At 47.3% G+C, this 13,330-nt stretch overlaps 2 protein-coding genes across 2 annotated transcripts in view; both read right to left on the bottom strand.

The window, feature by feature from the left end:
• LOC126526299 (diphthine methyl ester synthase-like) overlaps positions 1-11,989 on the bottom strand; it is a 61,244-nt gene extending 49,255 nt beyond the window's left edge. Inside the window, exons 1-3 of the mRNA XM_050174205.3 lie at positions 11,792-11,989; positions 11,153-11,213; positions 8,271-8,334 (exon numbers count right to left, since the gene is read on the bottom strand). Of these exons, the coding sequence (XP_050030162.1) occupies positions 8,271-8,334; positions 11,153-11,213; positions 11,792-11,926 (260 nt within the window). The 5' untranslated portion in view covers positions 11,927-11,989. The remainder of the gene's footprint in view (positions 1-8,270; positions 8,335-11,152; positions 11,214-11,791) is intronic.
• LOC129383633 (uncharacterized) lies at positions 472-5,626 on the bottom strand. The gene is made up of 2 exons (XM_055068246.2): positions 4,465-5,626; positions 472-679 (listed from the first exon to the last, which is right to left on the bottom strand). Exons 1-2 carry the CDS (start codon positions 5,578-5,580, stop codon positions 548-550), a joined length of 1,248 nt encoding a protein of 415 aa, XP_054924221.2. The 5' UTR covers positions 5,581-5,626; the 3' UTR covers positions 472-547.
• Positions 11,990-13,330: the final 1,341 nt, after the last annotated feature.

Below are 13,330 nucleotides of genomic sequence, written 5' to 3'. Positions count from 1 at the left end.
AACAATTAGCAGTTATAGCAATGGAATTCTTTTGGCACTTGAACATGTTATAAGTGGGTTATATGTTATAGTTGGTAAAAGTATAGAATGAAAAATGTTTCCAATCAAAATAAACCACCCTCAGCGACTTCTGGAACCACCAACAATGGAAACATCAATAGAAGGCCTTCGCAGTAAAAATGGAGTATGTATGCTGTAATTACACACACTTACACCCGTCGTCGCCTGCCCCAGTACAAGCACCGACATGCCCTATAAGTGTACAGACTGGCCTTCTGATCTAGTTTGGACATGTCTGTGGCAATTTGAGCCCTTGGGGGCTGTAAACAGCATGCACTCACTTTTTTAGAATGGCCCAATTTTTCAGTTGTTTTTGCAACCGCTAGGGAGCCCGAAAAGTCGGACAGCGAGTATACCAGCTATTGCAGCGATACAGCTGGCTTAACATAATCTGTTTGAAAGATACCAACAGACAGACAGAAAAACTTTATTCATAGCAAGTGAGTTTGGACTCCTCTGGGTCCCTGGACCACCGCACGGTCCCGCACTACGTCGAAACGTTCATGCTCCTTTTGCTCATGACGTCGGCAGCCCGAGCCACCGCAGTAACCTGCGATGTTGGGTCCGTCGACGAGAGCAGGACCTCCCAGTCCTCCCAGCTTGAGATGGCGGGCTGTCCCTGCGGGGGAGGATCGGCAGGGCAGCCAAAAAGGATGTGGGAGAGAGTGGCGTGAGGGTCTCCGCATAGGGAGCATGTAGGGGAGATGCCACAGTAGTGGGATAGCAGCTGAGGGGATGGGAGAGAGCGGGTCTGGAGGCGTCTCCAGAGGATCTGTTGGGAGTGCGTCAGGGAAGGGTGGGGAGGAGGGTAAGTCCGACGGTCCAAACGGGGTATTTGCGTGAGTTCCGCAAAGCTGTGTACCCGCTCCCTCGAGAAACCCGGATCGAGGCTGTCCTGAGCCCGGCAAATTAATCCTCGGGCCAATTTATCGGCAGCCTCGTTTCCGGGGTTCCCAGAGTGAGCCGGCACCCACCGGAGCTCAACCCTGCGTGGTAAATTCTGGGTGGGGATGTTCAACAAATTCCAGGCAGGGCTGTGAATTCTGCCTCTGGCAAAGTTGGACAAAGCAGTCTTTGAATCGCTAAAGATGTATTCAGCATCCGAAAGGGCAAGGGCTAAGGCGATGGCGGTCTCCTCTGCTTCCTCAGGTGTAGAGCCCGAGGGAAGATGGTGAGTTAGGGGTCGGGGTAAGGATGGGTTGTAAGCAACTGCTACAGCTTCATGCGTTGTACATGCGGCGTCCACCCAGATGGCTTTCTCGACTTGTCCGTAATACTTGTGGAGGGCATTTGCGCGAGCTACGCGGCGAGAGATGTGATATTGGGGATGGACGTTTCGAGGAAGGGGTTTCACTACAAGGGGTGTATGAATGTGTCGAGGAATGGCTATAAGGGTTGACTGATTAGCGGGTATGTTGATGCGAAGGGAGGCGAGGATATGGCGGCCAGTGGCGCTCGCGGCAAGTCTTAAATACTGCGTCTGAAGGTGCGCCTCAACTAGTTCAGGAAGCGTGTTATGCATGCCTAGTGCAAGGAGTTTGGCTGTGCTAGTGCTGCGAGGCAGGTTGAGGGCTGCCTTAGTTGCAAGGCGGATCATGGCGTTCACGCGCTCGGTTTCCGTGCAGTTCAGCTTGAGATATGGAGTGGCGTACAGAATGCGGCTAAGCGTAAAAGCATGTACAACTTTCATGTTGTCTGCTTCGTCTAAACCCTTGTGCAGGGAAGATACGCGGCGTAGAAGCTGCAACACTGATTGCGTGGAGGCCTTCAGTGTTTTAAGGGTATGGTCATTGCGTCCGGAATCCTGCAGGTAGAGGCCAAGGATGCGCAGGGTGGGAGTGATGGGGATAGGGGATCCTTGTAAAGTGATTTGGATGGGTGAGTTAGCGGCAGATTTTGGTCTAATTAGGAGGAGCGCGGACTTAGAGGGGGAACATTCGAGTCCGATAGATGATACGTGAGCGGAGATCGTGTCGACTGCTAATTGTAGAGTTTCCTCAATTTCCCCGTCTGAGCCATGAGTGGTCCATGCGGTAATATCATCAGCGTACAGAGTATGTTTTAGGTGTGGGATGAGATTGAGCTTCTGGGCTAAGGGGATGAGAGCAATGTTAAATAAAAGGGGGGAGAGGACCGCGCCTTGCGGGGTTCCAAATTCACCGAGTGTATAAGAGGGTGTGCTGAGCTGATCAATGTGCAAGGAGGCAGTGCGGCCAGAGAGGAAGGCGCGAACGTAGTTGTAGGTCTTAGGGCCTACCTGTAGTTCCTGCAGTTCCCGTAAGATGGCAGCGTGTCGAATTCTGTCAAATGCCTTAATGAGGTCAACCGCCAGGATGGCTTTAGTAAGATGGGGGATGGTATCATCAAGCACATCATGCGTAATTTGAAGTAGGGCATCCTGCGCAGATAGATGCGCACGAAAGCCGACCATACTGTGGGGGAAAAGGTGATTTTCTTCCATGTACGTTGTCAGTCGGGCAAGGATTATGTGCTCAAAGGTCTTGCCGAGGCAAGATGTAAGAGAAATGGGGCGGATGTTCTCGAGGGTGATGGGCTTGTGAGGTTTTGGGATAAATATAATTTTTCCATGCTTCCAGGAGGCAGGGAGGGTACCTGCCTCCCAGCACTCGTTAAAGTAGGTAACGAGGTGAGATATGGAGACATCATCAAGATTTCGGATGGCAGCATTCGTAATTTGATCTTCCCCGGGTGTGGTATTGCGCAATTTCAATAGGGCTGCGCGAAATTCAGATTCTGTAATAGGAGCGTCAAGCTGTGGTTGGGGTGAGCCCGTGTACTCGGGATGTTTGCAAGGAGGACCTGGGGTGGTATAGGTGCATTTCACCTGCGCGAGGAAGGCGTCGGTGTCCTGCCGATGATTATGAGTGAGGCGGCGAATGCTAAGACGCGTCTGAGTTTTAGATTGCGTGGGATCGAGCATATGGCGTAACAGGTGCCAAGCACGGGTTGTGGAGAGATTGCCTCGGAGGCCGTCACAAACCTGAGCCCAGTTAGCTTTGCAAAGAGTGGCACTATGTTGTTCTATTTGGGATTGAAGCTGGGTGAGTTTGAGTTTTAGTTTCCTGTTGTGCTTTTGAGTTCTCCACCTTCGCGTTATGTTCTCTTGAGCTTCAAGAAGGTGGGCGAGCTTACTGTCGATAACGGGGGTTTCTGGGGTAGTATCGAGCGTTTGGGTATGTTGGCGAATGTCTTTCTGTAACTGAGTAGTCCAGGTGTCTAGGTCGAAGGGGCCCTGTGCTGGCTGCGCTTGCCTAAATTTACGGAGCTGATCCCAATTAGTGTGCCTAGCGGTAAACTTGCGCTGAGGTCGGCGATAGTTCACCGCTATGCGAATCAGGTGGTGGTCGCTGCCTAGTGTGGCTTGCGTTCTTTCCCACTGTAGGTGAGCCAAGTTTCTACCAAGCGTGAGGTCTGGGCTAGTATCGGCAGTAACACTGTTACCAACCCGCGTAGGTAGGCTAAAATCATTAAAGATGGTCAGGTGAAGTAATAGCGTATTATTGTATAAAACTGTGCCTCTGTGGTTGGTGCGTCGATAGCCCCAGTCCACGTGAGCGCAGTTAAAGTCACCGGCAACCAGTAGGGGGTTTGATCCGGCCATTTGGGTTACGGATTTGAGGAGTGGAGCAAGTAGGTGAATCGGCTGTCGTGGGAGAAGATAGCAGTTAAGCATGAACAGGGGAGATTGTGCAGGGGTGTGGGGTAAAATTTCGATGAAGGTGTGAGCAATAGGAGAGGTAACGTCGTGCTCCGCGTAATGCAAGGTGTTACAGACGTATGTAACCACCCGAGGAAGATCAGTGGAGTCAGAGGGGATAACAGCGTATCCTGGCAGTTGCCTGCAAACATTGGCATCCTGGATAGCGATAATGTCTGGTGGGGACAAAGAATTGGCGATAATCTGCTGCAGAGGGTCGCGCTTTCGCCGAAAGCCCCTGCAATTCCATTGAATAATTTGTAAGGAATTATGGTGCCTCGGAGGAGCCATGTTGAAGGGTGGCGGGGCGAAGGAGGAGTGCAGAAGGCGGGACTGCGGGAGGAGAGGCCGCTGACAGTCCAGATATAAGGTTAGCTAAACGCTCCTCAACCTTGGCCATGATGCTAGATATGACCCTATCTATTATACCGGTAATGGTTGCTTCAATCATAGTCTGGCACTGTGCAGTGACCTGCGCAGTAATGCGCTCTGTGAACTTGGATTCTAGGTTTTGGGCGAGGTCCTGAAATTTGGCTTCCAGGTCTATAGGTTGGACTGGGCTCTCATCAGGCCTCCTCTTTTTCTGAGGAGGTTGGTCGGACGGGTTGGATGAGGAAGATGGGGATGGTGGAGGGGGGGGGTAGAGCAGGGGTGGAGGTAGAGAGGGCTGCCTTGAGCTGCCTTACCTCATCCCGCAGAGCCTTCACGTCCGAGTCCTGGGAAGTCATGATGTTCGTCTTGGCAACCTTGGAAGCCCATGTAGAGGTAGACGGGAGGGTCGTGCTAAGCGGGGGAAAGTCCTTCTTGGTGGGGAACTTTGACTTCTGGGGCGGTGGGATAAGTCGTTTGGTGGCGGTATTTCTTGCCTTGCACGAGCCGGTGCCCGTGAGGTGCTGCCCCCCACAGAGAATGCAGATCGGGATGCAGGAGGGAACATCTTGCAGCTCATGCTTGTCCCCGCACCGCGGGCAGAGACCACTCTTGGGGTGGGGGCACACGTCGTGTCTGTGGCCCGGTCGACGACAGTTTGTGCACGCGTCTGGACTTCCCTTGTACGCCGTGCATCTATGCACTACACTCATGTAGCGTATGGTGTGAGGGACTGGGCCATGCGCAAATGTAATCAATATGGAAAGGGTCCTACCCATTCTGCGGGCTGCGATGATATCAGCTTCCGGGTTGCGAGTCTGGAGGTCTTGTAGCATCTCTTCCGGTGTTTCCGCCCAGTAGGCTTGCGAGATGACTCCGCGCGCAGCAGCGGGCGGCGGTGCGATGTAGGCGGCGACGGGGTAACTGGTTTCTTGAAGGATCACTTCCTTGATTTGGACGAGGTGAAGGGCCGTTGACTCGTGAGGTGTAGCGACCGTGAAGGTGTTATTCGTCGGGTGAATCCGGAGGTGAAACTCTCCTAGGTCCCGGTCAGCGGCGGTGACTCGCAGAGCTTTCATGAGTGGCTGCGCCATGGCTCCGTTCAAAGCGAGGCCTCCTCTTGGTCGGAAGACTACCCTTATAGTGCCGGGAGGGAGTGAAGCAAGTTGCTTACTTCGCAATGCGATTGCGTGCGTCACGCGCAGCTGTTGTTGTTGAGCACGGTATGTCGGCTTGAAGGTCGCAGGGGCAGTGTCGGCCGGAGCACCGACGGCGGGCGCGGCAGGCTTATCTCGAACAGGGGCTGCATGAGGAGGCACAACCAGCGTTTCCGGGCTTGGTTTGCCTCCCTTGTACGCGCGGAGTATCGTGGTCCACTCACTGGGTCTGAACGTTGTCGGGTCGAGGTCTTCGCCCTGCGATTGCACCTCCATGGCTGTTGGGGGTGGGTGCGCTACCAGTGATTGGCTTAGCCTCTAGCGAGGCAAGACCCAGTGCGGCGGCTGGCCAGGAGCAGACTTTCCGACATCGATACGGTCCAAAAAAGTTCGGATGTAGGTTTAGCGGTCGGCAGCGGCGCAAACGGAGGGGATTCGTGCGTATTCCGTGGTGACTGGCACACACAGCGCACGGCACCTCGGGAGGCCCGGGCGGGGGGCGACGGGCAAAGCTCGCGCCTCGGGAGGCCCGGGCAGGGGGCGACGGCCAAAGCTCACGTCGGATCGGTTCGGAGTGCGCGCCGACGGCACGTACGTTCTCTTCGGGCAGATTTCGGGGTCCGGAGAGCGCCGACGGCACGTCCGCTCACTTCGGGTGGCTGTGGTCGAGTCCTCCAAGATACCAAGACTACGTTCTCGTGTACACTGATGGCACACAGAAAGCTCATGATCAGCATTTGCTACTCCGAAGCTGCACGAAAAACATGCTTGCCAATTAAGTCATCTTTTGTCATCAATGACATCAAAGTTTGTAGCCCCATCTTACCAGCCGTCGGCTTCAAACTGTCAAAGATGCTAAGAAAGCGGGTCGTCATCGCTGATACCTCGATGGCTCTGACGTATATTGAAAATACTACTCTAGGACAAATACTAGATGCGCGTCTGGCCTACGGTCTCCTAAAAAGACCTTGCTTAGGATGCCGGGTTAACAAGCGATATTCCAGTAGGTTCCAATTCAATGCGAGATTAAAGGAAATGAAATGGTGGGTGCTTTGGCAGGAACAGCTCACGGCAATTTTGGAAGCCCAGTCGGACACATGGAGAATTTTACAAGGTCTCATGAATGAACTGCGTGTGCTAAACTGTTTCGCAGTGCCCAAAGCCATCAATCTTATAATGCAGTACCAGCTAGATACTCAGGCTCCGCAACACCCTCTTAGATTGTCTCCTCCTCAGAAATGCTTGCACCAAGGACGTCCTATATTGAATTATGTCCTCTCCATGATCGTGTGGCTACGACGACATATACCACCTGCTATTTGACTGTCCCCGGCAAAGTAAGACATAATGTTGTCGTGCAAAACCTCAGAATAGAAAAACAAGCGAAAGGAAAGAGCAGATTGATACATGGGCCCCACACTTACAACTGTTTGCTTTGATAGAAACTGCGCTACATATACACGTACAATGCAAACACGCAATAACAAGGGGTGGCAAAGCGTAGAACACACTATCAAAGGAAAGAACTTATCACATTTCAGCATCATATAAAGAAAATGAGGTTTGGCTGACACAGTCTTGACCAATAATTAGAATGTGAGAAGCTTCTAACAATTCCCACACAGTTTTATCTTTGCTTTTCCTAGGATCCTCACACCAGAAAAATACAGTTCACAGATGCAAGATCGTTAATGTTGTGAAAGCTCCGTATTCAGATCCTGCTTTAAACTTTAAAAAAAGATCACTCTAGCAAGCTTCGAGTTATTCCTGAACTAAAACACCTGAAATACAACAAAATACTTCGAAATCAGTGTGATCACATTGATGGACCAGAGTCAAGGTTTCCATGTGAAAGTGGAAAAAACAACAACCGACTGACTTGCCTTGCACTTCTCTTGAAACAATCAACCATCTCCCAGCAAAGGAATGAAAATACAATTTTGAAAGCATATTAACCAATCTGAACCGGTTCAGTGTAGTTCTTTAACATCTGTCTAAGCTCACAGGCATTACAGGCTTTTTTTGACGGAGAGCATGAATTGTCCCTATCTATAATGAGATTTCCCCATGCTTGCTTCTGTAATACAGCAAGCTTTAGTTCTGATGTTTAAAGAAATTTGACTAGTAGCCACTGTGTTTACTCCACGATGGCAAGTGTAAAGTGGGAGTTTCTAAATGTTAAAATCAACCACACAGAGCTCCTCGGGCAATGTTAGCTGGATGTCAAAGAGTAACATTGTGTTCAGATGTTTATGGCAGCAATGTTTAGCAATTAAAAAAGGCTCTAACATGTCAAGAAAGTATTGCATGACCCATTTACCTTACCCGTGCATGAGAACTCATGCCCACAATGTTGGAATTCACGCAAAGCATGTCGGCGCTACAAAAAAGAAAAGTTCGTGCCTTTACATGTTCTTGAAGAAGAATGCATAGACTCTGCAGAACCAAATAATTGACTACACTAACAGCCTGACTGCAACATACTGTTTCAAATGACCGGAGATATACGACTTGGAGATTGGTCTTTGACTGAGCACCACCGTGCACTACACAGTAAAAGTTGTTACTTCGTGCGTCTGCAAACGTGCAAAATTATCTTGCAAGTGGTTCTTCAGGTCATGGGTGACGTGGTTAAGTTTGGAGCTCCTTGCCGGTCAGATGCCTTAGTCAGGAACGAACCCTCGAAAGTTGTGCACCCTTGGAAATGGAATATGCAGGAGGCATTTTGACAGCCATAGCTTCTCTTGTGGGGACTACTGCGGCTTGAATGGTGGCATGCTGTGCTGGTGCACTGCAGGTGCGGGATGCTCAGAGGCAAGCATTGAGTCAGCCTCCAGCCTGATATCGTAAACCTCGAAGGCCTTTGAATTGTTTAATAATCTACTAAATTATCCCTTGGTGATGTAGCGCATTTCATAAATTTTAAAAAAAATCAAGATATTGCACCAAGTAACACGAGAACATACCCAAGTGGATCACCAACGACAAGAAAGGCCACATCATCTTGCACAGCAGCGTCAAGCATTTCGGCTGTAAGTGAACAATGGAAGAGTTGTTTTCACTGTCTATAAGCATGAAACAGAGACAAAGAAAAGAAAAACAGCTAGGAAGCTGCACACGTTGCCTGTTGCAGTTATGAGGGAGCACACCTTGTTTAGCTTTCTCTATGAAATTATGGCTATTCATTTATACACAGCTTTCCCATGTAAATTAGAAGCAATGTCTACAACTGCATGAAATTAGGCTGCCCTTGAATATATGCAGCCCTTTGTTTATGCAATGATATGCAATTGCCATACACTAAAAATTTCTGAAACGTTGAGAAATGTGATAGTGCTCCTTTCTGGCTTGTTAGTATATACATATACAGGGTGTCCCAGCTAAGTTTAGCCAGAGTTTAAAAATATGCAGATGCCACGTAGCTGGACAGAACCAAAGTAATGTTGTTTGCCGTTGCTTGGAGATAATCAGATTACTTTTTTAATGGTACTTAATTACATAATTAGTCCTAATATAATTATTTAACTTCTCAAATATAATTAGATGAAAGTCTAAATGAGAAAATCGTAGAGCAACATGACAAGCTCCTGATACAGCTTTCTGTTGCTCAATACGTGCTACATAAAAGTGTTTTCCCAAGCGTGAAAGAAGCCCGCGAATACACGCACAGTGCCTCAAGTGGCCAGCGGCGTGGCAATTTTGCATGCATTTGTGGGCTTCTTTCACGCTCGGAAAAACACTTTTACGTAGCATGTATTGAGCAACAGAAAGCCATATTGGGAGTTTTTCATGTTATGCGACAATTTTCTCATCGATACTTTTCATTTAATCGTTATACTTTAGAAGCTGATTAATTAATTAAGGCTAGTTATCTAATTAGGCGGTGTCTATGCACCACCACAAGGCTGCTCCCCTAAGTTTCAGTGACATGAATAGTGTCTCCTGCTTGAGCCGCACTGCACTTGGTGCAAATTTTGAAATGGTCAACTAAAAGGTACTGGAAGTGATTATTCGAGGGGTTTTTGAGGAATCGAGGTACTGTATCATCAATGAGATGACAGCTACCTAAAGAAGTAAGAATAGTGACATACTAAAATTTTGTGTCAGTTTCCCTTTTATCAAGAACATGAGATCAGGCTATACTGGTAAATTGCTGTTTCAAAAGTCTCCGCACACTCCTCACATGGAAGAGTGCCATTTATGAATCACTGTAGTCTGTGACACCACTGTGATGTCACAGATTTCGTGCCATTTGCCTTCTTGTTGTTGCAGGAAATGCTGCCAAAATTGCCAGGTCCAGTATGGGCCTGAGTTGCCACAATCTGAAAGGCCAGACCAAACACACAACAAAGTCTTTCGTGCCATCTAGCTGAGGGAGTACAGACTCTGAGTGAACTGAGAGGTGTCCCTGAAAGCGAAGGTGGGTGTCAATTCCTCAAGCTTGAATATCCTCCTTCCTTAGTAAATACATTGACAAATTGTTTCTGATGTGTTGCAATGCTTTGGAGAGTTTTTGAATGGTTAAAAAAATTTGGAAAACCAACCAATAGGTTTCTCATAGGAAACAATAAGAATATGTGTCCCGTAGACTGGAACATCTCCCAGAACAAACCCATCCATGGAATGAATCAAGTTCATTATGCAAGGCACCACGGTATACTAGTAACTAATGTTGCAAAGTGTCAACATTCAAAGTAACGATGTCCAGAATATTTTTCCAAAACTTAACTGGCCAGCCTTATTAATTTAAGTGATAAAAAAATATGAAGTATGCTCATATTCCAAACTTCTTATTTTTTCCTTTTCAGCGTGTTTTAGTACCATTTATGTAAACACAAATTGGCAGCTCAAATGAAGTGGAATGTGCCTGCTGCAATCAAATAGGCTTGAAACATAATGGGAGCACTCTTGTCATTCCTCAGCTTTAATATTATTGCATATAAAAGTACATCCAGGTAACAACAAATTTATTTCTGCAAAAGAATTGAGAGCTTGGTGAGCTAGTACATTTTCTACTAGTACATTTTCTAATGTGGTACATTCTACCACAGCGGCATCTCAAATTTAGTGAAGGGACAAATGTCTGAACCGATGTGGGGACTATGTGGAAACAGTGTAAGGTACGTAGAATAGTACGTTTATTTGCAATTACCTGTATGTACCTTATTTTGGCTAATAAAAAATAGGGGCAAAGGCTTTCTGATTCACCCTCGTACGAATTACTCACACCATAGAAATTTACAATTAGTCTGTCCAAAAGCGGTTACAGCTTGCGGGAGCTGCTGCATGCCCATCTTAGCGAATGTTCTTCATGCACACAGAAAACCTCTAACATCCAAGTCCTTCTGGGACGCTTCAGTCGCGGCCGAAAAGCCCTAACCATTGGCTTCAAAAGGACTACACTGGTTTGGCATCCCATTATACTTATGCGATGTTGACAGGGTACTTTGATATTATTTCGGCCCACCATAACACCTGGCGCACTACTGTGCTGCAGATTTTATTACTAAAAAATAAAGTAGGGATGTCAGTCATCTATATATGTTCGGATTCAACAATCTAAACAGTTCATAAGGCTTAATCTTAAGACATAGTTGGTGATCTGTCTGACATACACATCCCAGAAAATATTTTGTGCGAATTACGAGCTCTACCAGGAACACCTTTTCCAAAATGCTCATAGATGTCAGAAGCTTTAAATAGCGTTTTTTTTTTTCCGAAGAAACAAAATGCTGCTGGCTTTAATTTCCAATAGGAATATTTGACGACACGATAAATGAATGAGTACTTGCACAACCCACAAGACGTGTAACCGACACCCAAGAATAAGTTCAAACATTGCACGCACCACATCCTTGCTCCACAAGTTCGCGGTCAGCGACTATGAGTTGTTTTCCATAAAATTCTTCCTGGAACAAAGTGATTCGTGAGCACAATGGTCAGAAAATATCTGCAATTTAATTACAACAGCACTTACACACCAAATTAAACCTCAACTCTAAATTCTTGAGATTGGTGGGCACGACGTTCTACGACACTTGATGCCAAAACTGGAATAGTTTTATTGATGGTAGTAATTACGGTGAATACGCGTTCGCGGTGAACAAAAATGATATCGAAGGGTAATGTAACGTCAACAACCCGCTCGCATAACAACCTGTTTTCAGACAGATCCCATCTGAATGGTACCGCAGGCAGTGTAATACTGCCGTTTGCGCTCTTTCATATATCGTAATTACCATCCTTAATGAACAGATTGTGACACTACACGTCCGCCTTCATCATTACTTAGAACCTGGAAGTCAAACACAAACATGTCTCCCAACTCAATACATTGCAAGCAACCATTGTCACTATCCGCGGGTAGTAAGAACACTGGCGTAGTACTTCACACACTAGAATGCGAACCACGAAGGCAGCCTTCGCCACTGATTAATTCACTGAAAGTCGCTTGAAGAAGCGACATTTTACACGAGAACAAACTCACTAGATGCGCCAAGCCGACTGACAGCACCGATGTGTACGATTCGAGGTACACCTTCGAGCATTTTTTTACTATCTCTAAACCTTTGATAGTTATGTCTCGAACATCTCCGAGGCCGAGGCCGACGAGGTAAAGCATCTTTTGCTGCAGTTTAAGGCCACCCCATAAAATAAAGACTAACGACGATGGCTAGAGCTTGGATTGGATTGGATCACTGCAGCGTTTTGCTTTGCCAAGGTTCTAACACTTCAACGTGCATCTGCGCAAACATAAATAGGTTTTTAAAGTATTGTATTATTACACAGTGAAATATTTACTTATTTTAGGAATATTCGGTATCTGATTTTCGAGTTATTAATTTCTGCTAACGCTGTCGGCGCCTTAAGGGCACCTTACGGCGCCTTAAGACGGCGACGTAGGTCGGGGCTGCAGGCGGAGACGGTTGCGTAGATGAAGTGCCGCCAGCAGGAGCCGAAGTTGCACTGTCGCTGTTGCGACCGCTGCGAAGCTCCATGAAGTGTACGGGGAACGTCCACCTCCACCAAATTAATGTTACGTGTAGCTGGAGCCAAATACTATATACAATTTATTTACAGGGAAGGGAAGCTAACGGAAGGCCAAAATGGCGACGCTATATCAAGCGGGCCCACGTCGTCTTCTTCTTCCTCAGTGCAGCCTCACTGTGGCGGCTGTTCCGTAGCAATATATATAGATAACATAATGTCGTAGATAATATTAGGATTTACTGCTGTGTGGTGTAGTAAAAGGCAGGTGATCTGCATGGTAAACTTATTCACAAGACCTGCGCCCGATATGTGCATTAGGTTGATCGAGTCTGTTTAATTCAAAGAAAGGCAAGCATCGCTTGTTTTTAATGTTTTTGGATGTCTATCTCAGTACAAAGCCTGCAAAAGATTCATCCCACTGCTTCATAACCTGCTGTACTGCAGGCCTTGTCATGGAACTTTTTCCCAACTGCAAAGCTAGCTTTTCTGCGTTGTACGGCGGCAGCATATAACGGTGGTGCGAAAGATAGGTACGCAGTGGAGCTATATGCGCTATTCTCTTTTTGAACACGCGATGCATACACGGACAACTTTTAATAGGTAAAATGAGTGTAATAGTTATGTCGCCAAACGTTACGGTGGTTTCCACTTTCCAGCGCAGAATCGAACTTTACAACGTACACAATGAAACTTTTGTGTACTTTACGAACTCTATAAACAATCCACGGCACCATCCTCTTTGGAACGGGGCGGTGGGTGCGCCATCAAGCTCTTGCTATTATACTGCTATATATGTCCTGCCTAAGTTAAGAAAAAAAAAACACCATGAACTCCCACAACCAAGTTTTCTGACCCCCTATTGCGAACTTTGCTTTTGTATACGTCTCCGTTTTTGTCGTTTCCCTACTTTTCTTCCACCAATCTTCCAATCGCTTCTTACTAATCTCTATTGCGGACATGCATGTTTATTTTTCCCTGCTCTCGCTGAACTCAATTGCTTCAAGGAGGCCAGTGCCTAAATCGACCACTGGGCAGA

Source organism: Dermacentor andersoni, chromosome 8, assembly GCF_023375885.2.
Source record: "Dermacentor andersoni chromosome 8, qqDerAnde1_hic_scaffold, whole genome shotgun sequence".
In the NCBI taxonomy this organism is placed as follows: domain Eukaryota; kingdom Metazoa; phylum Arthropoda; class Arachnida; order Ixodida; family Ixodidae; genus Dermacentor; species Dermacentor andersoni.
This window is presented reverse-complemented; position numbering and strand designations above follow the sequence as displayed.

Coding starts and splice junctions, on each gene's coding strand:
- LOC129383633 (XM_055068246.2), bottom strand. CDS start 5,580: ATGGAGGTGCAATCGCAGGGCGAAGACCTCGACCCGACAACGTTCAGA. Junction 680..4,464: donor TGAAGGCTCTGCGGGATGAG/GTAAGGCAGCTC, acceptor CCTCCCCCGCAG/GGACAGCCCGCCATCTCAAG.